Here is a 25,710-nt window from a genome sequence, read left to right as displayed (position 1 = left end):
ACTAAAAAATAAATATTTAAAAAAAGATAAGTATCATATGATCATCTCAATAGATGCGAAAAAGCATTTGACAAAATACAGTACCCCAGGGCTGGGGTTGTGGCTCAGTGGTAGAGCACTTGCCTAGCATGTGTGAGGCAATGGGTTCGAGTCTCAGCACTGCATATATATATATATATATATATATATATATATATATATATATAATAAATGTTCATTGAAACAAAAACAAAGACAAATTAAAAAAACCACAGTACCCCTTCATGTTTAAAACACTAGAAATACTAGGGATATCAGGAACATACCTCAGCATTGCAAAAGGTATCTATGCTAAGCCCAAGGTCAACATCATTCTAAATGGAGAAAAATTGAAAGTATTCCCTCTAAAAAAATGGAACAAGACAGGGATTCCCTCTTTCACCATTTCTTTTTAATATAGTCCTGAAACTCTAGCCAGAGCAATTAGACAGATGAAAGAAATTAAAGGGATATGGATAGGAAAAGAAGAACTTAAATTATCACTATTTGCTGACAATATGATTCTATACCTAGAAGACCCCAAAAAAAATTCCACCAGAAATCTTCTAGAACTAATAAATGAATTCAGCAAAGTAGCAGGAAATAAAATCAACACCCATAAATTAAAGGCATTTCTGTACATCAGTGACAAATCCTCAGAAAGAGAAACTAGGAAATAAAATACTTGGGAATCAGTTTAACAAAAGAGATGAATGACCGCTACAATGAAAATTATAGAATGCTAAAAAAAGAAATTAAAGAAGGTCTTAGAAGATGGAAAGGTCTACCTTGTTCTTGGCTAGGCAGCATTATTATTGTCAAAATGACCATACTACCAAAAGCAGTATACAGATTCAATGCATTTCCAATCAAAGTCCCAATGACATTCCTCATAGAAATAGAAAAAGCAATTATGAAATTCATCTGGAAAAATAAGAGACCCAGAATAGCCAAAGCAATCCTTAGCAAGAAGAGTGAAGCTCGTGGCATTACTATACCAGATCTTAAACTATACTACAGAGCAATAGTAACAAAAACAGCATGGTATTGGCACCAAAATAGACATGTAGACCAATGGTACAGAATAGACGACCCAGAGACAAACCCACATAATTGGGGCTGGGGTTGTGGCTCAGTGGTAAAGCGCTTGCCTAGCATGTGTGACACACTGGGTTCGATTCTCAGCACCACATACAAATAAATAAAATAAAGGTCCATCAACAACTAAAAAATATTTAAAAAACCCACATAATTATTCTTATCTCATATTAGACAAAGGCGCCAAAAACATATATTGGAGAAAAGATAGTTTCTTCAACAAATGGTGCTGGGAAAACTGGAAATCCACATGTAACAAAATGAAATTAAAACCTATCTCTCACCATGCACAAAACTCAACTCAAAGTGGATCAAGGACCTAGGAATTAAACCAGAGACCTTGCACCTAATAGAAGAAAAAGTAGGCCCAAATCTCCATCATGTCAGATTAGGCCCCTTCCTTAATAAGACTCCTAATAGTGCAAAATTAAAACCAGGAATTAATAAATGGGATGGATTCAAAACAAAAAGCTTCTTCTCAGCAAAAGAAATAATCAGTAAGGTGAACAGAGAGCCTACAGAAGGGGAGCAAATCTTTACCACAAGCACGTCAGATCATCAGAGCATTAATCTCTACATATATAAAGCACTCAAAAACCTTAACACCAATAAATAAATAAATAAATAAAACCCACCACCACCAATTAAAAAACCCCAAATAACCCAATCAATAAATGGGCCAAGGAAGTAGAGACTCTTCTCAAAAGAGGCTATACAATCAATCAACAAATATATGAAAAAAATGTTCAATATCTCTAGCAATTAGAGAAATGCAAACCAAAACTACTCTAAGATTTCATCTCACTCCAGTCAGAATGGTAATCATCAAGAATACAGGCAATAATAAGTGTTGGCAAGGATGTGGGGTAAAAAGCATACTCATACATTGCTGGAGGGACTATAAATTGGTACAGTCAATCTGGAAAGCAGTATGGATATTCCTTGGAAAATTTGGAATGGAACCACCATTTGACCCAGCTATCCCACTCCTGGTTTATACCCAAAGGACTTAAAAACAGCCACAATGGGACACAGCCACGTCAATGGGACACAGCCACATCAACGGGACACAACCACATCAATATTGATAGCTGCACAATTCACAATAGCTAAATTGTGGAACCAACACAGATGCCCACCAGTAGATGAATGGATAAAGAAACTGTGGAGTATTAGTCAGCATTAAAAGAGAATAAAATCATGGCATTTGCAGGTAAATGCATGGAGTTGGAGAATATAATGCTAATTGAAGTAAGCCAAGCCCAAAAAACCAAAGGCCAAATATTTTAGATATGAGGATGCTGACTCATAATGGCAATGGGTGGGGGGATGGACCATGGGAAGAATGGAGGAACTTTAGATAGGGCAAAAGGGAGGGAGGAAAAGGGAGCGGGTTTGGAGGTAGGAAAGATGGTGGAATGACATGGACATCATTACCCCAAGTACATGTATGAAGACATGAGTGGTGTGAAAATACTTTGTGTACAACCAGTCTTGAAAAAATGTGCTCTATATGTGTAAATGAAATGAATTACATTCTGCAGTCATATATAACAAATTAGGATAGAGTTGGACAATATTATGCTAAGTGAAGTAAGTCAATTCCCCAAAACCAAATGCCAAATATTTTCTCTGATATGAGGATGCTGATCCATAATGGAGATGGGTGGGGGGAGCATGGGAGGAATGGATGAACTCTAGATAGGGCAAGGGGAGGGAGGGTCAGGGAGGGGGCATAGGGGTAGGAAAGATGGTGGAATGACATAGACACCATTACCCTAAATACATGTAGGAAGACACCAATGTTGTGACTCTATTTTGCGTACAACCAGAGACATGAAAAATTGTGCTCTATATTTGTACTATGAATTGAAATGCATTCTGCTGTCATGTATATCAAATTAGAATAAATAAATACAAAAATAAAAATTGGAGGTATTAATGCCTGTTAAAAAAGAAAAGACTAGGCATGGAAGCACCATATTACCCAGCTATACTACTCCTTGATATTTATCCAAAATCATTGAAACAACATAATACAGTGATACATGCATGCCCACATTTATAGTAACACAATTCTCAATAGCCAAGTTATGGAATTAGCCTATGTGTATATATACACAGTGGAGTTTTATTCAGCCATAAAGAAAAATAAAATGATGTCATTTGCAGGAAAATGAATTGAACTGGAGAGCATCATATTAAGCAAACTAAGCCAGATTCAAAAAGTCAAGTGTCATATGTTTTCTCCTATATGTGGAAATAGAGAGAGAAAAGAGATCTCATGAAAATAGAAGGAACACCAGCAGATAAGATGAAGGAATCATTGGGAGGTAGAGTGGAAAGGCAAGAGGAAGTACTGAGAAATGAAAATGACAAAATTATTTTACATGCCTTTATTAATATGTTATCATGGTCCCCACTATTATGCATAATTATTATGCACCAATAAAATTGAAAAGATACATGGCTGTAACCTCTTTTATTTTCCCTGTTCATAATAAAAGAGAAAACAGACTCTGTTATACACTAATGTCTTCAAAGTATGTCATTTGAACAAGAGAATGGTTGAAATAAAAAATGTATTTATAGAGATTCAAACATAAGACAATATCATCACCTTTTACATAGATTTCCAAGGTTACTCAGGAAGAGTTACTTGGAATTAAACCCAAAGTTTCAGAAGTCTTTGTCATGTGTGTTAGGAATTGTAAAGACAATTCAGTAATAAAGCACGAATTTCCTTGTCCAGAGATGTATAGGACAATATTTCTCCAATTTTTACAAGTAATCTCTGTAGATATGGTGCTTCATACCTTGGACATATGTGTACCAGGATGATATGTACATATGTGTACCAGGACATATGTGTACAGGACTCAGGCTCCATTCAGTTTATTTTTGTTCATTCTTTCTGCTGCTCAGACTGGATAATTTAAACAGATCTATCTTTCCAGTTCACTGATTCCTTTTTCTACCTATTCACAATTGGTATTGTGAGTTTTTTCATTTCAGTTTTTCTGACTCTTAGCTCTAGGATTTCTGTTTCATTCTTTAAAAAATATATATTTTTGGGCTGGGGTTGTGGCTCAATGATAGAGCACCTGCCTAGCATGTGTGAGGCACTGGGTTCAATCTTCTGCACCACATAAATAAATAAATAAACAAACAAACAAATAAATAAATAAATAGAGATATTGTGTAACAAAAACAGCATGGTACTGGCATCAAAACAGGCTGGTAGACCAATGGTAGAGAACAGAGGACACAGAGACTAACCTACAAAATTACAACTATCTTATATTAGACAAAGGTGCCAAAAGCATGCACTGGAGAAAGGATAGCATCTTCAACAAATGGTGCTGGGAGAACTGGAAATCCATATGCAACAACATGAAATTAAATCCCTATCTCTCACCATGCACAAAAGTCAACTCAAAATGGATCAAGGATTTAGGAATTAAACCAGAGACTCTGCGTCAAATAAAAGAAAAAGTAGGCCCTAATCTTCATCACGTGAGGCTAGGCCCCAACTTCCTTAATAAGACTCCTATAGCACAAGAATTAAAACCAAGAATCAACATGGGATGGATTCAAACTAAAAAGTTTTTTCTCAACAAAAGAAATAATCTGTGAGGTGAACAGGGAGCCTACATCCTGGGAACAAATTTTTACCCCTCACACACCAGACAGAGCTGTAATCTCTAGGGTCTATAAAGAGCTCAACAAGATAAGCACCAAAAACCCCCAAATAATCCAATAAGTAAATGGGCCAAAGACCTGAACAGACACTTCTCAGAAGAGGATATACAATCAATCAACAAATATATGAAATGAGAAATTATGTCCTATCTGATTCAAATGTATGATATGTCAAGATCATTGTACTACCATGTGTAACTAATTAAAACAAATAAAAAAATGGAAAAACAAATATATGAAAAAATGCTCATCATCTCTAGCAATCAGAGAAATGAAAATCAAAACTACTCTAAGATACCATCTCACTCCAGTAAGAATGGCAGCCATTATGAAGACAAATAACAACAAGTGTTGGCAAGGATGTGGGGAAAAAGGTACACTCATATACACTGCTGGTGGAACTACAAATTAGTGCAGTCAATTAGGAAAGCAGTATGGAGATTCCTTGGAAAGCTGGGAATGGAATCACCATTTGACCCAGCTATTCCTCTTCTCAGACTATACCCAAAGGACCTAAAAATAGAATACTACAGGGACACAGCCACATTAATATTTATAGCAGCACAATTCACCATAGCTAAACTGTGGAGCCAACCTAGATGTACTTCAGTGGATGAATGGATAAAAAAAATGTGGCATTTATACACAATGGAATATTACTCAGCACTAAAAAAGAATAAGATTATGGCATTTGCAGGTAAATGAATGGTGTTAGAGAAGATAATGCTAAGTGAAGTTTACCAATCCCAAAAAAACAAATGCCGAATGTTTTCTCTGATATAAAAGGGGTGACTCAAAGTGGGGTAGGGAGGGAGAACATGGGAGGAAGATTACCTCTAGATAGGTAATAGGGGTGGGAGGGAAAGGGAGGGAGAAGGAGAATAGCAAGGATGGTGGAAGGAGATGGTCATCATTATACAAAATACATGTATGAAGATGTGAATTTGGTGTCAACATACCTTATATACAAACAGATATGATAAATTGTGCTATAAAGGTGTATTAAGGATTATATTGCAAAAAAAGTAAGAGAGCTCATGTATAATGGCATAATTCGGCATGAACATACTTTATACACAGAGTTATGAAAAATTGTGCTGTGAATGCATAATTATGAATGTAATGCATTCCACTAATGTCATGTATGTAAGAAATAAAAAAGAAAAAAATAAAGGTATTGTGTCCATGTTCAACTAAAAATATTTTTAAAAATCTATTTTTTTTGTTATTTAATATTTTTCCATATATGATTCTCCTGCTTTCCTTTAGATATTTGTTCATGGTTTCCTTATCTCTTTGAGCATATTTAAGACAGTAGATTTAGTCTTTGTTTAGTATGTCCAATGTCTATGCTTCCTCAGGCAAAGTGTCCATTAATTGCTTCTGTGGATGCATTATACTTTCTTGGTAAGTTTGCACTTGGAAAATTTTTGTTGAGAACTGAACATTTTGAATAATGTGATAACTCTGGAAATCAGATTCTTACCCCTCTTCAGCAATTTTTTTTGAGGCGGTACCGGGGATTGAACTCCAGTGCACTCCACCACTGAGCCACATCCCCAGTTCTATTTTGTATTTTATTTAGAGACAGGGTCTCACTGAGTTGCTTAGCACCTCACTTTTGCTGAGACTGGCTTTGAACTTGTGATCCTCCTGCCTCAGTCTCCTGAGCCACTGGGGTTACAGGTGTGGGCCATGGCACCTGGCCTCTTCAGCATTTGCTTGTGTTGCTTACAGTAGACGTAGCTGTTTGTTTAGTACTGTTCTAAACTGTTTTTGTAAAATTTGTATTATTTGTCATATGTGGTCTCTCTGAAATTTCTGTTCCATTAATTTGTGCTCAGCTAATGCTTTTTAAAAAATTTTTTTTTAGAGAGAATTTTTTTAATGTTTATTTTTTAGTTTTCGGCGGACACAACATCTTTGTTTGTATGTGGTGCAGAGGATCGAACCCGGGCCGCACGCATGCCAGGCGAGCATGCTACCGCTTGAGCCACATCCCCAGCCCAGCTAATACTTTTTTAATACTTATTTTTTAGTTGTAGTTGGACACAAAATCTTTATTTGTTTTTTTATTTTTATGTGGTGCTGAGGATCGAACCCAGGGCCTCACACGTGCTAGGCGAGTGCTCTGCTGCTGAGCCACAACCCCAGCCCTCAGCTAATTCTTTGACAGAGTTTTTTTTTTGAACAGGAGGTGGAGAAAGAAGGAGGAAGAGGAGAAGAAGAGGAGAAGGAGACATTGGAGGAGGAGCAGGGGAAACTTTTTTCAGCTTTTACAAATTGGCTCTATATGAGGTACTCCTTCAATAACTAGGGGCTAAAATTACAAAATGGAGTTCAGTATCTGAAAAGAGGAGGTGGGTAAGGCCTGCCTATTTGTGAAGAGAGATTACAACAACTCTTTCTCAGCCTTCACTCCCTGTTTGCACTAAGCATACAGATCATTTAGAAGTGAAAATTTGCCTTCTTAGTTCTTTTATGAACATATGTCTTCTTTTTATCACTTGTGACACTTTTTACCCAGTATATACAGGTAATTTTGAATGCCCTAATTTCCCAAAGAAATTCTCTTCCCAGATTTTTTTTAAAGGATTTTATCATTCTCTTGTACATGCCAACCATAAATTTTGATCCAGACAGCCTTGAGTTGTTTGTTCACCTTACAATGTTTCTAAGGAATGTCTTTCACCTTTTCACCCTGAATGAGTTCTGAATTAGATCAAATGAAGATAAATACCTTGCATCAATGCTTCAGATAACTTCCATGTAGGTTAAGACAAATGCAGTAATTTGCAAGTAAGATTGTTTGTTCTTCCAGAACCAGTGACCAGTCCCATGCTGGCAACATGAACTTCTGTTTTTAAGACAGTAACTGGACTGGGTAGTCAGTAGGGAAAAAGCAAATAAAATTGCCATGAAGCTTTACTATTGTTTTAAAGTTGTATTTTTCTTGATTGTGCATGTATATGTACATACCTGACATTTTTCCAGAGTTCTGACCAAATTTGTTCTGACAGTTTTAAATTGATCTCCTTTCATATTTCTGCAAAGGGATGGGCCTTTGGAGCTACCTACATTGCTTATTTTTGCTGACATTGCTTCAAGAGTGATTCTTTTTTTAATTTTTATTTTTTTAGTTGTAGCTGGACATTTATTATTTATTTATATGTGGTGCTGAGGATCGAACCCAGTGCCTCGCATGTGGTAGATGAGCAACCTACTGCTGAGCACCAACCCCAGCCCCAAGAGTGATTCTTTTTGACTAAATGCTTTATGGAAAGGACAGAGGGTGGTGGATGATATAGGCTTGGTTTGGAGAGCCTTTGGTAAGGCCTCAGTATGAATTTTATGTGGCTGCCATAACAAATTGCCACGATGTTGGTGGCTTAAAACAACAGAAATTTATATTCTCATAGTACTATAATCTAGAAACACAAAGTCAAGGTATCAATGGGGCCACACTTTCCAGCTGCTCTAGAGGAAAATCTGTTCTTTGTTTCTTCTAGCTTCTGGTGGCTGCCGACATTACTTAATTTTTGTCCACACCATTCCATTGCCACCAAGGTTAAATTGCCTCCTTTTCTGTTTGAAATATCCTTCTGCCTAAATTTTATAAGGATATATGTGATTACACTTAGAGTCTACCCAGGTAATCAAGGATAAGATCAAGTCTTTTAACCTAATCATAACCTAATCATACTTTTTATTACATAAGAAAATATTTAGTCTTTTAACATATATTATTTAAAAGTTTTGGAGATTAAGATGTGGACATGTCTTTTAGGGGACCACCATTTAGCCCATTACAGGCTCCATTTTACCATTTTACACCATTTTTTTTTATTCCATCAGGTTCCCAGAGAGTCTAGAGAAGCTATGCTGGAAGAATAGAGGGGAGAATTTTTCCCTGGAAGAGATTTGCCTGGCTGCTTCCCTTGCTATAAGGAAGAAACAGAAATATGTACATAAGCACAACTACAGGCAAACCTCCAAAGTTTAAGTAATCTGAGATTCTTGTTTTGTAGTATCCTCTTGTCTCAGGGGTTCCTTTCTGTTTTTATGGTACTCCTTGTGATTCATTTAGAGCAGGCCTACCTAAGACTTTTCTGGTTGCAAAGGGTTAGAGAAATGCCTGATAATTTAAGTGCTTTCCTTGTCTAGTAATGTTTGTATTTTAATTACAAATCCAGAGACTAGAAATTCAGAGATTGGTAAGATTAAGCTCAAGATACACATTTTATAGATGTAGTTATGGGGATTCTAAAAGGGCAAGCACCCATGGTTAACTCAGGAAGATGAAAAAAATATCTTTGAGAACAAAAGAATGAATCTCCCAACAGTGATATTTTAAGCCCTGAGAAACCAAGAGATGTGTATGTGTGTGTGTGTGTGTGTGTCTGTGTGTGTGTGTTATTTTGTGTGAGTTAACAGAAAAAGGGAAAAGCATATGGGATCTTCCTAAGATGTCATATGAAAATCAGAACTGTAATAAATCTTTAAGGTCAAGACAAATCCCCAGATTTTACTAGTTAAATAACAGAGATCCTTATTGGTTAATTGGCTTAACCAAAAATTATAGGTATTTAGTTGAAAAATTGGGTAAAATGAGAACCTCAGGTCTTATTTCCAAAGTCAGTATTATTATACCATAACATTAAATACCATTAAATATGGTACTATCAATTCACAATATTGTCTCTGAAGACGCATAATAGGGGACATATTTGCTTTGCATTATCACTTTGAAGTTCAGTGCTCACATATCTAGGCTTATATATTCATGAATATATAAGCAAATGATCCCTATGGAGGGATTAAAGGATTGAATGTAAATTATGTAAAGTGATTATCCCTTTGGATCAAATTCTATGATTCCCTCCCTTCTTTTTTAAAAATATTTTTTAGTTGTAGATGGACACAATATCTTCATTTTATTTATTTATTTTTATGTGGTGCTGAGGATCGAACCCAGTGCCTCACGCATGCTAGGCAAGTGCTCTATTCCTGAGTTACAGCTACAGCCCCAGCCCCCTCCCTTCTTTTTTAATATCAAGTTTGCAACCACTCTGCTGTCATTTTATTTTTTGCCGTTTTCTTAAGAGAATTATCTATGTACAAGAAACTGTACTTATTGAAAGTATAAAAGTTTTGACATATGTATTCATGCATGAAACTATCACCAAAATTAAAATAATAAGCATATCCATCACCCCCTAAAAGTTCTTTATGCCCTTTTATAATATATTCCTCCCTTCTACCATCCTCCCACCTTGCTGTCTCTACCTTCCCTTCTTGACTTGGCTTGGTAGTGTTGAAATATTCCAAGATTCTCTGGATCTGAGCCAAGAATGAAAATAACTTTCCTTAGGCCTTGTTTTCTTCCTCCTATGAAAAGAAACCAGCTCTTTTCTTTGCAACTACACACGAACTCCCAGATAAGATCAAGGGCCTTACAAAAGGTACTGGGAGATCACAATGCTTGAATACATTTCAAGGAGGTTTTTAAAGTTTAGCAAATTACTTAAGGGTAAAGACATATGAGGTAAAAACATGTTTCTTAAAGAAACACTTATTTCCTACTACAAAACTGCACAAATTTAGAAAGTAATGAAAAGGAAAAAATCCCTCATAATTCCATTATTCTATATAAAGTTGTAGATGGACACAATAACTTTATTTTTTTTATGTGGTGCTGAGGATCGAACCCAGTGCCTTCCACATACAAGGCAAGCACACTACAACTGAGCTACAACCCCAGCCCATAATCCCACTATTCTAACTGAACACTCTCAACCATTTGGTATATTTTCATTCTTGTCTCCTCACCTACAAGAAAGAAATATTCTTTATTGAAACCTACTTCAAGTGCAGCTTTTGAGCTTTGATGTTAGCTTTATTTTCCCTGTATACCTTCAATATATACCACCATAAAATCATGGTGGTATATTTTTCTTAGGACTCAGAGAGAGAACTGACATGTTGTCTTAGAGAAAATGGCTGCACTCTGCTAGTAAAAACAAAGCCTCCAGGTTTTTGTTGTGTTTGCAGAGAATCTGTAAAAATAGGAAAAATGTTTCTTCTCTATGAAATAAAAGTTTTACAGCAGGGAAAAATAACTTCTGGGTCAATCCAACTACTGTAACCAAATGTATACCTTTTGTGGGGTAGGTATCAGGGATGAGGAAACTAAGTTCTTAGTGTGTAGATAAGTAACACACTCAACCTCTCTCCACTAGATTGGAAGGACTCATTTCAATGGTAATTTTCTATATTCAGCACTTCAGATGGCCTGCCAGCCAATGAGTATGCTATGCAGTCCACTCTGAATTTATTTGAGGCAGTGATGTAGAGCAGAATGTGTATTGTTCTGGGAGTCAAGAAACCCTAGCATAGTACCTAGCACAGAGTAGGCACTCAATAAATATTCATTAAATCAGTGGACCTGAGGTCTAGTCCTAGATTGTTTAACTCACTGGAAGGCTAGTATTTTTTTTTTTAAGAGGAAAGGGATTTAAATTGATCTATCCTGGGCTGGGGATGTGGCTCAAGTGGTAGTGTGCTCGCCTGGTGTGCACGGGGCGCTGGGTTCGATCCTCAGCACCACATAAAAATAAAATAAAGATGTTGTGTCCACTGAAAACTAAAAAAAAATTTAAAAAAATTGATCTATTCTTTCATCATCCACCAATATCTAAACCTGGGCTAAAAGAAGTGAGTTAATTTGCAAGATAGTTAAGTTCTTGTAGTCTCCAGATTCTTACACTACAAAATGGGAATAGCAGCCAGATGCAGTGGCACATGCCTGTAATCACAACGGCTCAGAAGGCTGAGGCAGGAGGATCATGAGTTCAAAGCCAGCCTCAGCAAAAGTGAGGTGCTAAGCAACTCAGTGAGACCCTATCTTTAAATAAAATTCAAAATAGGGCTGGAGATGTGGCTCAGTGGTTGAGTGCCCCTGAGTTCAATCCTTGGTACTCACCATCCCCCCATGGGAATAGCAATTCTTCTGTATCTCATGAAAGTATTGGGCCAAATAATATAAAAAGTGTGAACTTTTATGGAAAATATAAGCCATTACATACATATAAGGCATTATACAAGCCCTAAATGGTCTGACTGGGAGGATAGGAAAGCTAAAAACAAAGGCTGCTTTCCTGGGGGCTAACTACACACTGATTGGTGTTTGGAGAGCTGTGTGCAACTTCAATAGTACCATCAGATGCCACATGAATAAAGACGGATGCTGAATTTGGATCTATCACTAAGACTGAGCAAGATAATCCTGTGTAACTAGGGGTTCTCATCAGCATCCACAATTGCTTTGCTGTGTCTTTGGGAATGTGGCTGATTGCTCACATCTTATCAGTAAAATAGGACAATTGATACCTTTCTCATAAATGTGTTGTAAAGAATATAATTCCAAAAGGTCAGGTCAAAGGTGAAATATTCTTCCTTTAAAAAATTTTAGGACTAGCTGGGTGTGGTGGTGCATACCTGTAATCCCAGTGGCTTGGGAGCTGAGACAAGAGGATTGTGGGTTCAAAGCCAGCCTCAGCAACAGCAAGGTGCTAAGCGACTGAGACCCTGTCTCTGAATAAAATATAAAATAGGGCTGTGGATGTGGCTCAGTGGCTGAGTGTCCCTGAGTTCAATCCCCAGTATCCCACCCCTCCCCCTCAATTTTCAGGACCAAATGATGTACCCTCAAGAATAGCCATGGAAGGTGAAGCCTGTTTTTGAGATTTCTCACAAGGAGAGGGAAGAGGGAAGATAAATTTCTTACTTTCAAACCAAGATTGGTAGTTGTCCTCAAAAATTCTAATTTTCTTTAGAATTATGAAGATGCTTCTTGAAAGGGACAGGAAAGTTGTGATCTGATTGCTTCTTTTACTTTAATCAATGTTTCCTTTAAACCATCTTAATTTAACATGACTCAGAGCCTATTCTTTGACCACTTTGATATGCAAACAGTACACTAGACCCATACTAAACACTCTAGGCAACCTGCTCACGTAAGCTCCATCTCTTATCTTAATGGTATGTTTGTAACCTGTAAACTCAGCTCCATGAATCACACTGTGTAGATATGACATGATGTGGGTAAAACTGAACAGATTGAAAGATGATGGCAGGGAGGGGATACAGACCAGTTCACTTCCCTGTGCTTATGGAAATCTGGCACTGTACTATGACAGTAATGGGAGTAGGAAGACAGGAGGGCAGGAGGGGTTATTCTGTGTGTTGGAGATCTGCCTTGCTAATGACTCAGCCAAGCTGGCCTATATTGTTTTAGTCTGATTTCATTGTTTTAATGAGATTTGAAATTGATGTTACAATTTGGAAGTTCTGAAATAAGGTAACTGATGCCAAACAAGCATAATTGAGGGACTAAATGGTCGTTTTTATTTGCTATTTTTATTAGCTAGTGACGATGGATTCAGAGTCACCTCTTGACAATTTTTGAAACAGTTATCTTGTTACGGTTATGACAACTCTGTTAGCTTCTGAATTATACCCTTAAAAAGGTATCTAAGGATAGATAAATTTCTGCTTACTATCTTCCCACCCCCTAAAAATAGCACAAAAGAACACACTCAGCATCAAATAACAAACACAATACAAAATACAAAAATGTGCCTCCTGGCAGAACTGTATTATATATTCTGTTCATAAGCAAGTTTCTGAAATTTTGAACAGAGTCGCAAGGGCTTATGATTCTAACTTTTTGATTATATAGCTTACCACTAAGCTTCCTGAGTAACTTGACAAATAGCACAACACATAAGAGGAGTTTTCTGGTGATAGTTTCTAAAAGTCCTCTGAATAATCTCTAACCCATTGTGTGTCCACTTGTTCAGAATACTGCCTTATAAGGAATTACACCTGTCTCAACTACCCTGCTGACATCTTATAGACCAAACAGACACTGATAAAGAAAGGACACTTTCCATTTCTTTTTGCCTTTCTTTCATTCAGAAACTATGATCTGCTGTATCTCAATAGGCTGAAATCCACGGACTGCAGATGGGGTAGTGAAAAAAGTGTTAGGCAGTTCCCCAGGGCTGATGGAGCCAGAGTCACTTTGCACTGAGCCTCCACTGTTCTCAAACTGGGAGATTTTCTTTTTGATCATCTTTCTCTCCTTGGCTCTGCGATTCTGAAACCAGATTTTCACCTGAAACACAAGATGATTTATATTTAACTTTGCAACATACTTTATGCAATTAATATAGTGATTGCTGATACTTTACATGGTCTTTAGCATTTATAAAATCCTCTCATGCACATCACTTCATTTGAGTCTCACAATGACTTGTAAAGTATGTCCATTCAACAATTTTTTTTAAAAAGCCGAGGATGAGAGAGGGCAAGTGCCTTGCATGAAATGAAGCAGATCAATTATAGGGCTACTGATTGAATGCAGTGCTTTTTATATCCTACCTCATCTACTTCCTCTGCTGTACTAGTAGAAATAAATAATAATAGAGTGACAGATGCTGAGGTCTGTCAATAAGAGGGAGGGATTGAAATAGCAAAAGTGAAAAGGTTAATGAAACAAAACCATGTAAATAGGATCATGAAATACCACATATTTTTTGTTGGAGATGAAGACCAGAATGATGTTAATGTGCCTATATGCAGTTGAAATGCAGACTGCATGTGATAAGGAATGGAATTGATAATTCTAGAATTCTGTGACTCCAGGAATACTCCTAGACTTAAACAAAAAATTATCAGGTAGTTTTATATTTCAAAGTCTGAACAAATGAAAACTGTTGATCCTTGCTATAATTTAATCTTCCTGTAGTACCCATAGTAAACTAAATTTGAGGCAAGTCTCATAGGATTATGTAGACCATAGAAGATTAAATTTACTATCCTAAAAAACAGAAAAACACGGTACAGGTAGCAGCATTGGCATTCGGTTACACTTGTAGTTTGACTGATAGGAACCATATAACTGCCACTGTTGCCAAATCTCCACTTCACATACCGGTGAGGAACCAGATCAAGGTTTTGACTTGATTGATGAATTCTACTGAAGTTGTAATCCCTCTCTACCTCCTATGACCCCATCCCTTATTTCCATGCCCACACAGTGTCCATCACATTCATTAGTTAATGAACACAATGCCCAATGAGACTAAAAGAGGAGGTCCAATAGGATGAATATGGCCTTTAGGAGAACTTAGAGAATGTCTTGGCCCTCCGTTTTGCTTCCAACCCAGTTTACAGACATTCCCCAAATCTCAGCCTATTGAAATGACTCTATGGGACACGTTGGATGTCCTTTTGGATACCTGTCTCTCAGAAAGGCCCAGGTTAACTGCCAGCTCTGACTTTCTCCGGATGGTGATGTATCTATTGCAGTGGAATTCCTTTTCCAACTCCAGCCTTTGATGATCTGTATAAACCACACGATACTTTTCTTTTGTCCTGGTTTTCCCTGTTGGTGGAGAAAGCATTACACTTAATATTTGTTTATTAGATCATTATAGCTACACATAGCAATTGTGTTCTTTCTGACAAAATCAGATATGCATGGAATTTGATTTATTGCATTTCAGTTCCAATATTCCTCTTTCCTTCCATTCATCCCTTACCCTATTCTCTTTCCTCTACTCTACTGATCTTCCTTTTATTCATCTATTTATTTATTTTTGATTGGTGCTTTCTACATATACATAAAGGTTAAATTCCCTATGGCATATTTCTATATGCATGTAATGTGATTTTGTTAAAGTCATTCCACATTTCCTCCCTTTTTCCATCCCTCCTTCCTCACTCTCAATCTCCTTCTTCTACTCCACTGATCTTTTCCAGATTTTAATATTATCCTGCTTCTTTGGAGATTATTTTGGTTGAAGGAATCACAGCTACTCTTTGCACCCTTATCAGTTATTTTAAGATATAAAACACGTATATTTTCAAACCAATAAGTCTTAAGTCCATTTCTCCATTAAGTACATTCCCATTTGTGGCTATGATATCAATACCTGTATGCTCATCTATATGAATCTGTCTAGATGTAGATATAGACATGTCTTTCTGTTTATGTGGGTGTCTGTAGACACATACATATCCAATACCCCCTAATGTTTCTCCTAAAATGATCAGTGAAATCACAATCATTCTACCATTGACCTACTGTTATAGTAAAGCATTTAAAGATACAGTTAACCCATGATTTACACTTAATCCATGATTTTCATTCCCTTTCCACTCACATATGGGAATTGTATTGGCCAAAACAGTAACACCCATTATTCATTACCCTTTATGCAGTCCTTTCATACTGTTTCCTATTAAGCTTCTTTTTAAAAAATATTTTTTAGTTGTAGTTGGACACAATACCTTTATTTATTTATTTTTATGTGGTGCTGAGGATCAAACCCAGGGCCTTGCATGTGCTAAGTGAGTGCTCTACCGCTGAACCACAACCCCAGCCCTCCTATTAAGCTTCTTACCTACCCTCTTGAATTATGTAGAACCTGTCTTATTCCTTTTGTACAGATAAGAAATCTGAGGTAAGTAAGTGAGTATGTGCTAGTGAGCTGAAGAGTAGGGACCTGAGCACATACTTTGGAATCCCAGTTTAGTGTGATAAATGTTATTCCCAGTTTAAACATGCTGGGAAGTATAAGAATGGCCCAAGAATGGCAAACTGTTCTGGGATCTAGACATTATAGTTACATATACTACCTAGACAGAATTTGATTTGGATAGTAATTTTAAAGGAACATTTATTTTCACTAAGTAAATTCTGTTTCCACACAGCTTCTACTGCCTATTAGAAAAAAAAATAGTTCCCTCCCCAAGGGAGTCTTAAGCTAATTTTTATTCCTAAGTGGATAGTGAATGGGGAAAGAGGAGGTATTGACTTAAGTAGAATAAGGTGAGTATTTCATGTCCTTTTCAAGGATATCCAAACATTTGCTTTGTGTTACAACATTTAACTAATTTCTCATGCCCTCCTTCAAATAGAGCTTTATTCCTCCTTTCAAATTTTTCAAAGGTGATTAGGAAGTTTCCCTTTCTTTTCAGTTTCTCTAACCTCCTCTATTTCTCTGTGGCTTTTAGAAGCTCCTTCTGATCTTCCCTGGTTGTTTTTGATGTGAGGTTTTGGGGGGCATCTGTAGGACAAAGACTTCTTTAAAGTGGTTCCCTAAACTCTATTGAGGTGTTAAGATGAAGCACAAGCCTAACAAAGGAGCTACATAGCATCAGATCCCATCCCTAACCCTCTTTACATTCAGGAACACCAACCAATTGGTTTGGAATTTACAAGCCCTAAACAAATGTCAGACACCCTTTCATCTTCAGAAAAAAAACCGTGAATGTAGAAACAAATTCTAGTCAAGAAATCTATGTTTAGATTTACTAATTTAAACTAAATGGCTGAATAACTCATGGACTGAAGAACTGAACAAAATTTCCCCCCTTGAAAATGGAAAATGATGAGTACTAGTCAGTTAACCTTTCAAAGGCCCAATTTTGAGTTGTTTTCTGAATCCAAACAGAAACCTAGGAAATCAGGGGTCTGGCTTTGGTGTTTCAAAGACAAAGGTATATTTAGAACACAAAGGGAGAACCTGAGGTTTAATTTATTTTCAGAACCTTGAATCTTGGAATCAAAATATACCTTTGAGGAGATATTTCCTAAAGTCCTTCATAATCCCAAAGTTGCTGAGTGTTTAAATTCTAATTTGAAGCACAGAGGTTAAAATTCAACTTGTATGTGTCTGTTTTCTGCTCTTTGATAATCAGTAAATATAACCAGACTTCAAGAACTCTGGAAAGATTGCTGTCCTTCCCCACCCCCATTGGTCATAAATTCCCCTCTTGCAGCTTCTTCTGAGGACAATAAAGTCAAGACCAGGCCTCTTTATTTGCCATGAAAATCCTCACCCTTTCCGGCAATATAACCCCTGAAGAAAGGAGGGATGAGGAAGAGCCTGGATGCATATCAAAGCTAAACAAAGTGTTAAAAAGGGTCTGTATCCCCAATCTGACAGATAAGACCCAAACCCCCACAATGATATAGCTCAGGGGAATATACTAACTGCACAGTTTACAAAGAGATATAAATTCAAATATCCTGGTGCACTTCTTGTGTCTCCTTCCCCAAACTGCCTCTTTCCCATTGCCTCTTTCCCTTAAACAATTGAAGGAGATTTAAACACTTTCTGGTAGAGCATTATGTCTATATCTGAAACCCAACACCAACAAAGCACTTAGAGTACTTGCTTTTATTGTTCAAGCTATTCTCTTCTTCCAGAGAGAATGGCATTTCTAAGGGTGTGGGACTCCTTTCTCAGCTGCTACTGTGAATTAATTCAGCAAAGGAACACAAGTTTAAGATTTATGAAAGAGCTACTTCCATCCCTCTGTGGTGAGGATTTCATTGCTTCTTCCCCAAAGACTCTGACAAACCTCTATAGCTCAAGATGGATGAAATCCTTCCCATCATCCACAGAATTTGCAAGCAAATGTCATCATATATGATGACTCATTATCACCCTAAACGAAGTTAAAAATGGTTCTTATTTGAGAGATTGGCTATGAAAGTGCTGTTAGGCATAAAAGCACTCTGCAAACCTAGGGGTGATGATGATGATGATGATGGCAGTGGGGATAAAGATGATGAAAAGCAATTTTCTTTGGCAGGGAGTTCTTTGTAACTGACCCCGTCATGATGACTTTTCAGCTAATGGCAATTCTTCACTGCCTTTAGATAAAATTGTATCCAAATTCATTTTTAAAAGTTGTCCAAGGAAATAAGCAAAATCAGCAAAGATAACAATAAGCCTCAAGAAGTACAAAGCAATTTAGTTTATGAAGTGTCCTAACTGAATAAAATCTTTTAAGCATAACTTCCTCGGTGTTTGTTGAGTGGCTTAATCAGAATCAATCAAAATTAACTAATTTAATTTTCCTTTCTTTCTTTCCCACCCCTACCAAGAAAGCCTCTCTCCAGCCCCAGTTAGGTTATCACCTTGCCAAATAGGACCACAACTCTGAATAAAAGAGAAGAATGAAAAAATAATTCCTTGCTCTATTGCACTGACAGTGTTTAAAATATGAAAATGCATGAAAATCCTTAACTTCCCATACTTTTCTGTCAAATTCTTTTCATGTATTCTTCAAACTGAGATGTATATTGGAGTAGACTACTTAAAGAACTATGTAGACATAAAAATATCTTACTTTTAAATCACATCACCTAGGGGACAACAATTTACTCTGTCAGTCCCTTTGCTCTCATTAGAAAATCAAATGCTATAATGTTCCTAATATGTATATTTTTCTTTCTTTAATGTAATTCTATTTAAAACATACTTCAGTAATTAAAAAACTTTCATTTGATTACATGAATTCAGGGTGGGGTTACTTCCATTTTGTAGTTTATTTATTTTCCTCTCATCCACAAACCATATGTTATCCCACAATCCCACAGAATGAATTGGAAAATTTAGGAGGATCTGACTCATCCATTCATTTAACAAATATTCTAACACCCACCATGTGCTCAGCATATCATAAATGGGTGCATTTTGGTCCAGAATGGTCCAAAGAGGTAATAAGCTTAATTTTTTCTGATGTCCATGGCTCAGTGGTTCTGTGAATTTCTAGAAATTATGTGAAACAACTGTGTGTGTGTGCTGGTGTGTTTTGTGCATTTTCTGGGTGGAAAGAATCCATATTTTCATCATATTCTTAAATTATTGCTGAATATGCACCATGGGCTGTAAGACAAAAGGGTAGTTTTCACTTATAAGACATTAAAATGAAACGAAGGATGAATTTAATAGAGCTTTATCTATAGGACAGGTTGCCAAGAGTCAGAGGGGTTCCAATGTCATTCAATTTTAAACCTCTCATAGAAATTGGAGAGAAAATCTTGTGAAGGTGGATTGTAAAGTCAGGTTTGTGTGTTTATTGAATAATGAAAATGCACAGACTAAGGAGGCCCCTTTTCCTGGCACAGAAATGCCCAAGAGAGAAGCTTCAGCTCACAAAAACAAATGCACACGGAAGACTTTTAAGCAGAGAAACTTGTCATATTTCCCTCCTAAACAGAAAATTCATGGCTCAAGGCAATTTTCTTATCTTGTTTTATTTTTCATTGTTCTCTATTTCAAACAACATGCCAATGATGCTCCTCCTCTAAAGCATTTCAAAACATTCTGAACTGCAAGCAGCTACTTTCCTGGCTTTTTTTTTGTTTGTTTGTTTTGGTATCTTTTGCTGATTGTTAGGTTTTAGTGAATGGATGTTAATTACAAGTCTTGAGATTAGATGTAATAACAGCCCTAGGAGTGCTCCACCCTAATCTCATTTTTTATCCTACTTAGCCATCTGACCCACCTGTATTTTATTAAAAATTTGCAGATTTACCCCCCAAAAGCTTTAAACCCAAGGATTTAAACTTTACTTTTAATTTGTGATTACCACCCTGATCCTCTTGGTTAAAAGTCCTCCTAATGTCGAAGTTGGTTCCTTCCCATCCTCCCACCTTTGCTTTTTGGAAGAGAGCGAAAATACAGAACCGCAAAAAGGAGCATAATCATTGTGGACAAATGTTATTGAAATGTCATTTCCTCCCCAGGGGGATGAAAGTGATAGAGTCAAATTTTACTAATTTTCTCTAATGACAAGGAACAAGGGTTGGAATAATAAGGATGTGATAAAAGAACAACCACAGCTGAAAACAAACATCTTCCCCCTCTCACCATCTGAGATTAAAGCAGAACACTCACTTCCCCGCCCTCAGCTCCCTGGAATCGCCCACTGACTTGCTGGGATGTTGTGCCTTCCCACGCATTGTCACTGTCACAGATTTGCATTCAGTCCCGGCGTTGCCTGGATGCCTGCCTGAATAGTGATGAGGGCTTTAGCCACTTAATACTGGGGCTGATAGTCGTGCGCACCTGGCAGGCGTGAGGGTTGTGTTGCGTTTTATATACTAGCTCAGTGCTGTGGCCTTCTCATCTGCCTCAACGCTTCAAAAGAGGGAAAGGATGTTGGAAGAAGGCAATAGGTTTGAGAACAACTCACCTCTGCCAATTTTGGGAAAGGAAGCTTCCTTGAGAGGCCTGGGTAATGAGGCTGCTTTTCCGTCTGAGCCTTCATAGCCAAACAGGAAGGTTCATTGCCAGGCAAGCACCGTGAACCTAAGTTGAGTATCATTAAATTTGTGAGGGGAGCCAGCCTGCTCGTATGGGAAAAGGTGTGGAAATGGAACCCGCAAGCCTCAGTCCCTGAACATTCGGACACCACTACTGTCCTGTGACCTCGTTCACTCGTTGAGACTTTCCGTGCATCTGTTTTCCCATCTGGGCAACTACAGGGTTGGATCCTGATCTTTGTGGCTCAAGATGCCCAAAGTGCACGCGCTCACCCCATTGAGCGATCAGGGTATGGCAAAAAAACACCCATAGGGTAGGTTTAGTTCCACGCTTCACATTCAGCAAGATTTGAACCCAAGGGCGCGCATTGAAAGGCATCTAATGGACCAGCCAGTCACGCAGGAGTCGCCTAGCTAAACTCTCCCCGAGAGGCCTGAGAAGTAGGAAGGCGGGCCAACCAAGAGAAGAAGCTAAGAAAGGACAGTGTGCGGACATTCGAATCGATTACTCACCGGTCACCTGCACAGTTTTGCGCATCCATGCATAGGGGCTGTGGCGGCTCCTGCTGGAGGAACTGGCGTCGGCGGTGCCGGAGTCAATGGGGACCAGTGACCCGCTGGCCGAGGCTGGCAGGCCACCGCCGCTGCTTCCACCGCCGGCGGGGCCCAGGCTGCTGTAGTCGGGCGAGCCAAAAGCAGCAGGGCTCAAGGTCATGTCGTTCATGGGCACTGTGCCCATTGTACTGGACGGCCCCGGGTACGCACTCCAGTCTTCCCGCGGGGGACTGTAGGGTGAACTCCATGTCCCCAGTGATGGCCCATGAGGATCCATGTTGGTCATATGAGGATACCCCATATAGTGCGGGTAAGCTGGGGCAGCAGCGAAGTTGGAGGCTGGCAGCGGACTTCCACCGCTCCCAGTGCTGCCCACCCCCGCGGTGCTGCCTCCTCCCGGGCTTCTGATAGTGCCCGGATACATGCCCGCTTCTTTCTCCAAAAGGCAGCTTCCATACATGGTGGCTTGGGTAAAAGAAAGAAGCTCCCTAAGCCATCCCGAGGTCCCTGTAAGGCCCCAGCCCGACTTTGAGAAGCAACAGAGAATTAGTCAGTAGCTGTGCGGCAAACTCTTCTGCGCCCCTTAGACTACTCCATCCCGATTCCTGCCCCGAAGGTTTCCAGGTGACTGGTAGAGGGGGTATAGTTGGGCCACCAATGGCTGGGCTGACGTCAAGGGGCTTCAGGCTTTTACATAGCATTTGCATTCAAATGAAGGGCCATTTAACTTTCACAGGAACTTGTTCACTCTAATGCTCGCTCTCCCCAAGCTCCCAGGGCCTTTCTGTCTCATCTTTTTTGATTCTGTCCATCTGGTCCCGGTAGCATCAGTTTTGTGCTTTTGGAGGCAGGAGCTCCTCCAGCGGTTTCTGACCGGCTTCCTCCAACGTGAGACAGAGACGTGCAGAAGTAGGGCAAAATCCTGCTCTCTGGTATTCAGCCCTCACAGGGAGGCCTCCCTTCCACGATCTTCCCCAGCCCAGCCAGCATCCACAGTCTCCACTCTGCCTGCGCTCCCTGGTAGGGATTTTCCACATTGTACTGGCCCACAATGTCACTGAAAAGGACTTTTCCTTTTTCTTCTAGGACAAGAGCTTTGTTTCCAAAGGCAGATATTAGTTTTACAAGCATATATTAAGCACATACTGTGTGCTGAAAACTATTGCAAGCACTGAGGATATAGCAAAGAACAACATACAAAAATTCCTGCTCCACATTCATTCCTAAAGTTGCATTCCAGAGGATAGTAGGCTGGATTAATTGGATGCTTAGCAAATATGCACAAATGAAGGCATGATGAAGAGCATAGGTTATGTAAAAGGGAAGGAGAAAGAGACAGAAGAACCATGTGAATAGTGGCTTGTTCTGTTTCCACCCATTAGTATGAGATATTCCTCAAAGCCAGGTATGGCTCCTGTCTCAAAACTGGTGCCCCAAGGGAACAGAACTCTTGCATTCTAAAATCCATTGCAGCTGCAGCAAACTTAAGATTTCATTTGTAAATCTGCAATTGTGGAAAATTATGTGGGCTTGCCAAAAGATGCCAATGAACAAGATCTTGCCTCAGGAAACGAGGTAACCTTCTGTATTCCTCCTCTTCATCCTCTTAGGCAAGACCATCATAACCTTTAATCCAGGCTGCTCCTTAATAGAGAATATGCTGCCCCACAATGTCCAACCCAAGCCAGCACTCCCACTTAGCTATTCCTTTTCTGGCTTTTGGAAAGTCACATGACTTCTCTGAGTTTCACTGACTCCTACTGTTTTAAAATAAAAATCCTAATAATATTTATATTACAAAGCAGGATTTACTGAGATGATGCATATATTGTTTAACTTAGTACTTGGCACACAGTATGAGATTACTACATTCATTAATTCACTCAACAAATGTTGATTGAGTACTAGGTGCTGTTCTGTGTATGGAGACATCAGTGTGAACAGGGAAAGCTTCTGACCTTATTAAACTTATATTTGAGTGGGGAGAGATATTTATAAGTAATTAAACTATGGTATCTCAGTAATAAATGCTATGAAGAAAAAGGAAGGAAAATATAAGGAATACTGGAGAGGTGTTACAATTCTAAATGTGGTGGTCTACAAGAACTTCAAGAGAAGGGAAACAATTGGTCATCAATGGCTTATTAAAACCTTGTGCTAGGGAGAAGAAACCAAGGGGCAGGAAATAACATGCACATAGGTATGTTTTACACACAATCTCATTTATTATTTAGTCTTCACAACAGCCCCGTGTGTTGTTATCATTCCCATTTTAGAGATGAAGAGACTGAGCTCAAATAGGTGGCATGACTATTTAAATTAAGTACACACAGCTGGTGTGTGATAAAGCTAGGTTCCAAATCTAGGCTACTCTGACCTGCAAAGTGCATGATCTTAAGATCATTAAAATTGGTATGAGGCTACATGTCAAGAGTTAGTCCCAGGACTTGGCTTTTTTTTCTTAGCTCCTGGACATGTTAATCAAGAATTTTCATAATGTAGACCAATTACTCTTTCACTTGTTGTATCCTGAGGCAAATTACACTGCCTGATATTCGACAATATATGTCAGGGGGGAAGATATTTAGAAGTTAGCTAAATTGATGTTATCATTTTATACATGAGGAGACTAAGGGCTTGAGGGGGAAGGTAATTTTTTTTTTTGAAATATTAATGCACACTTTTTATTATATTAAAATCAGGCAATGGTCTGAAAAGAAAAAGGCTGTTTATGGAATACTGTTATGTTAAACTTTACTTACAGGATGTTAAATCCTTAGAACTAAGATTTCCCCCAGAAATAGATTAATGGGAATATCCATTGCTTTTGAGACTTGATAGTTGCTATTTCAAAAGATGGTTTTACACAAAATAGTAAGAAAAAAAAATAAACCCTTCAGAACACTATGAATTGCCTTTATTTTGTTTGCATCCAGATCTCAGCATAGTGGACCTGAACAGGAAGTGGGAGATGCAGCAACGTGCCAGGAGGCCAGGCCCCGCCAATGCTGGGATCTGCTGTGCTCCTCCTCAGTCCCTGCTGAGCACCTGGGAGGCAGCAGCACCAAAACCAGTATCTGTGCTGGGTCCAGGTTTCTCTGGTTCCAGTTGTCAGATTCCACACTCGGCCGTGGGGATGGCAGGCGAGCCCCACAGGGAGCCCTGTTCATCCTTCTTCACGGTCTGAAAGCCACGTCATTACAGGAAAGGGAACAATCCAGAGGGGCCCTGTGTGCTCACAGGCGTCTCCAGGAGGCCTCCTGCAGGTCTAAACAGAGGGACTCTGAGGGCTGGCAGGTCTATGTCATCCTGGGGACTGCCCTGTCCACCTTACAAAGACCTGGGCCAAAGAAACATTGGCTGAGGGTGACAGCAGAGTGGCAGGACCCAGGACCCAAAGCTCATTTCCCAGGCTGATGGAAAGTGATCAAACGTGGTTCCAAATGTGGAGGAGGAGGTCAGAAATTCCAACCTGACCTGATGGCTCTGGCCAAGCAGGGAGGGAGGTGGAGAGTGCAGGGTGGTGAAGGTGGACAAGGGAGTTGAGGAGGAGGGAAAAAGCAGCACGTCTCGATCAAGGTGGGGGAGGGGGAAAGCCCTGAATTCATCGCAAAGGCCAATTTCAAAGGGGGCTGAGAGTTACAATCTATGCTTTGGCCAAGGACGCGAATGGAGGAGAGTGGGGCAGGACGATGGCTTGGAAGGGGGCATCACTTAAGACTTAAGAAAGTAACCAGGGTGCAGGCAAAGCACCCCACACCCAGCAGTAGTCCCCAGGGTGTGACCTGAAACCTTTGCTCTACTCTAGCAAGCCTCTCCCTGGAGGGCTGTTCCAGGGCTGTCCCACGGCTGGCAGGGCAGGGAGGGGAGAAGGCAGAGCCCCCAGGCTGAATAATCAGCAGCAAGGTGATTGTGTGACTGTGTCTTTTCACAGTTGAGTTAGATGTGCTCCACTGGTCATGATGGGAATCAATTTAAATAGACTCTCTTGATCCCAGAAGTTCAACTACATGGACAGTGGTTACACTTGACAGGATGATTTGTTTTAGCACAACTTATATATTTCAAATGGAAAAAATATTAGTATTATTTACAGTATCTTAAGACAAATTGCCTTCGATTGGAAGCTTCCTTTCCTGTAGACTTTGAGGTCTACAAGATGTATCTAGAAAATTTACTAAGGTGGAAAATGAAGACTGCTTAAA

The 25,710-nt window shown here is 38.9% G+C and overlaps 1 protein-coding gene across 1 annotated transcript; it reads right to left on the bottom strand.

Moving 5' to 3' along the window:
* Positions 1-13,789: 13,789 nt before the first annotated feature.
* Positions 13,790-21,965, bottom strand: Cdx4 (caudal type homeobox 4). The gene is made up of 3 exons (XM_046462163.1): positions 21,464-21,965; positions 15,123-15,268; positions 13,790-13,996 (listed from the first exon to the last, which is right to left on the bottom strand). The coding sequence occupies exons 1-3, from the start codon at positions 21,963-21,965 to the stop codon at positions 13,790-13,792; spliced, it is 855 nt and encodes a 284-aa protein (XP_046318119.1).
* Between the last annotated feature and the right edge of the window lie 3,745 nt (positions 21,966-25,710).

This window comes from Marmota monax, unplaced genomic scaffold (assembly GCF_021218885.2).
Source record: "Marmota monax isolate L192 unplaced genomic scaffold, Marmota_monax_Labrador192_F-V1.1 WCK01_AAM20220418_F8-fsc00192, whole genome shotgun sequence".
Taxonomy (NCBI): Eukaryota; Metazoa; Chordata; class Mammalia; order Rodentia; family Sciuridae; genus Marmota; species Marmota monax.
Note: the sequence above shows the minus strand (reverse complement) of the source record. Positions and strands in the feature narration are given on the sequence as shown.

Coding starts and splice junctions, on each gene's coding strand:
- Cdx4 (XM_046462163.1), bottom strand. CDS start 21,965: ATGTATGGAAGCTGCCTTTTGGAGAAAGAAGCGGGCATGTATCCGGGC. Junction 15,269..21,463: donor CAAAACTGTGCAGGTGACCG/GTGAGTAATCGA, acceptor CTCCACCAACAG/GGAAAACCAGGACAAAAGAA. Junction 13,997..15,122: donor TGGGCCTTTCTGAGAGACAG/GTATCCAAAAGG, acceptor CTTGTGTTTCAG/GTGAAAATCTGGTTTCAGAA.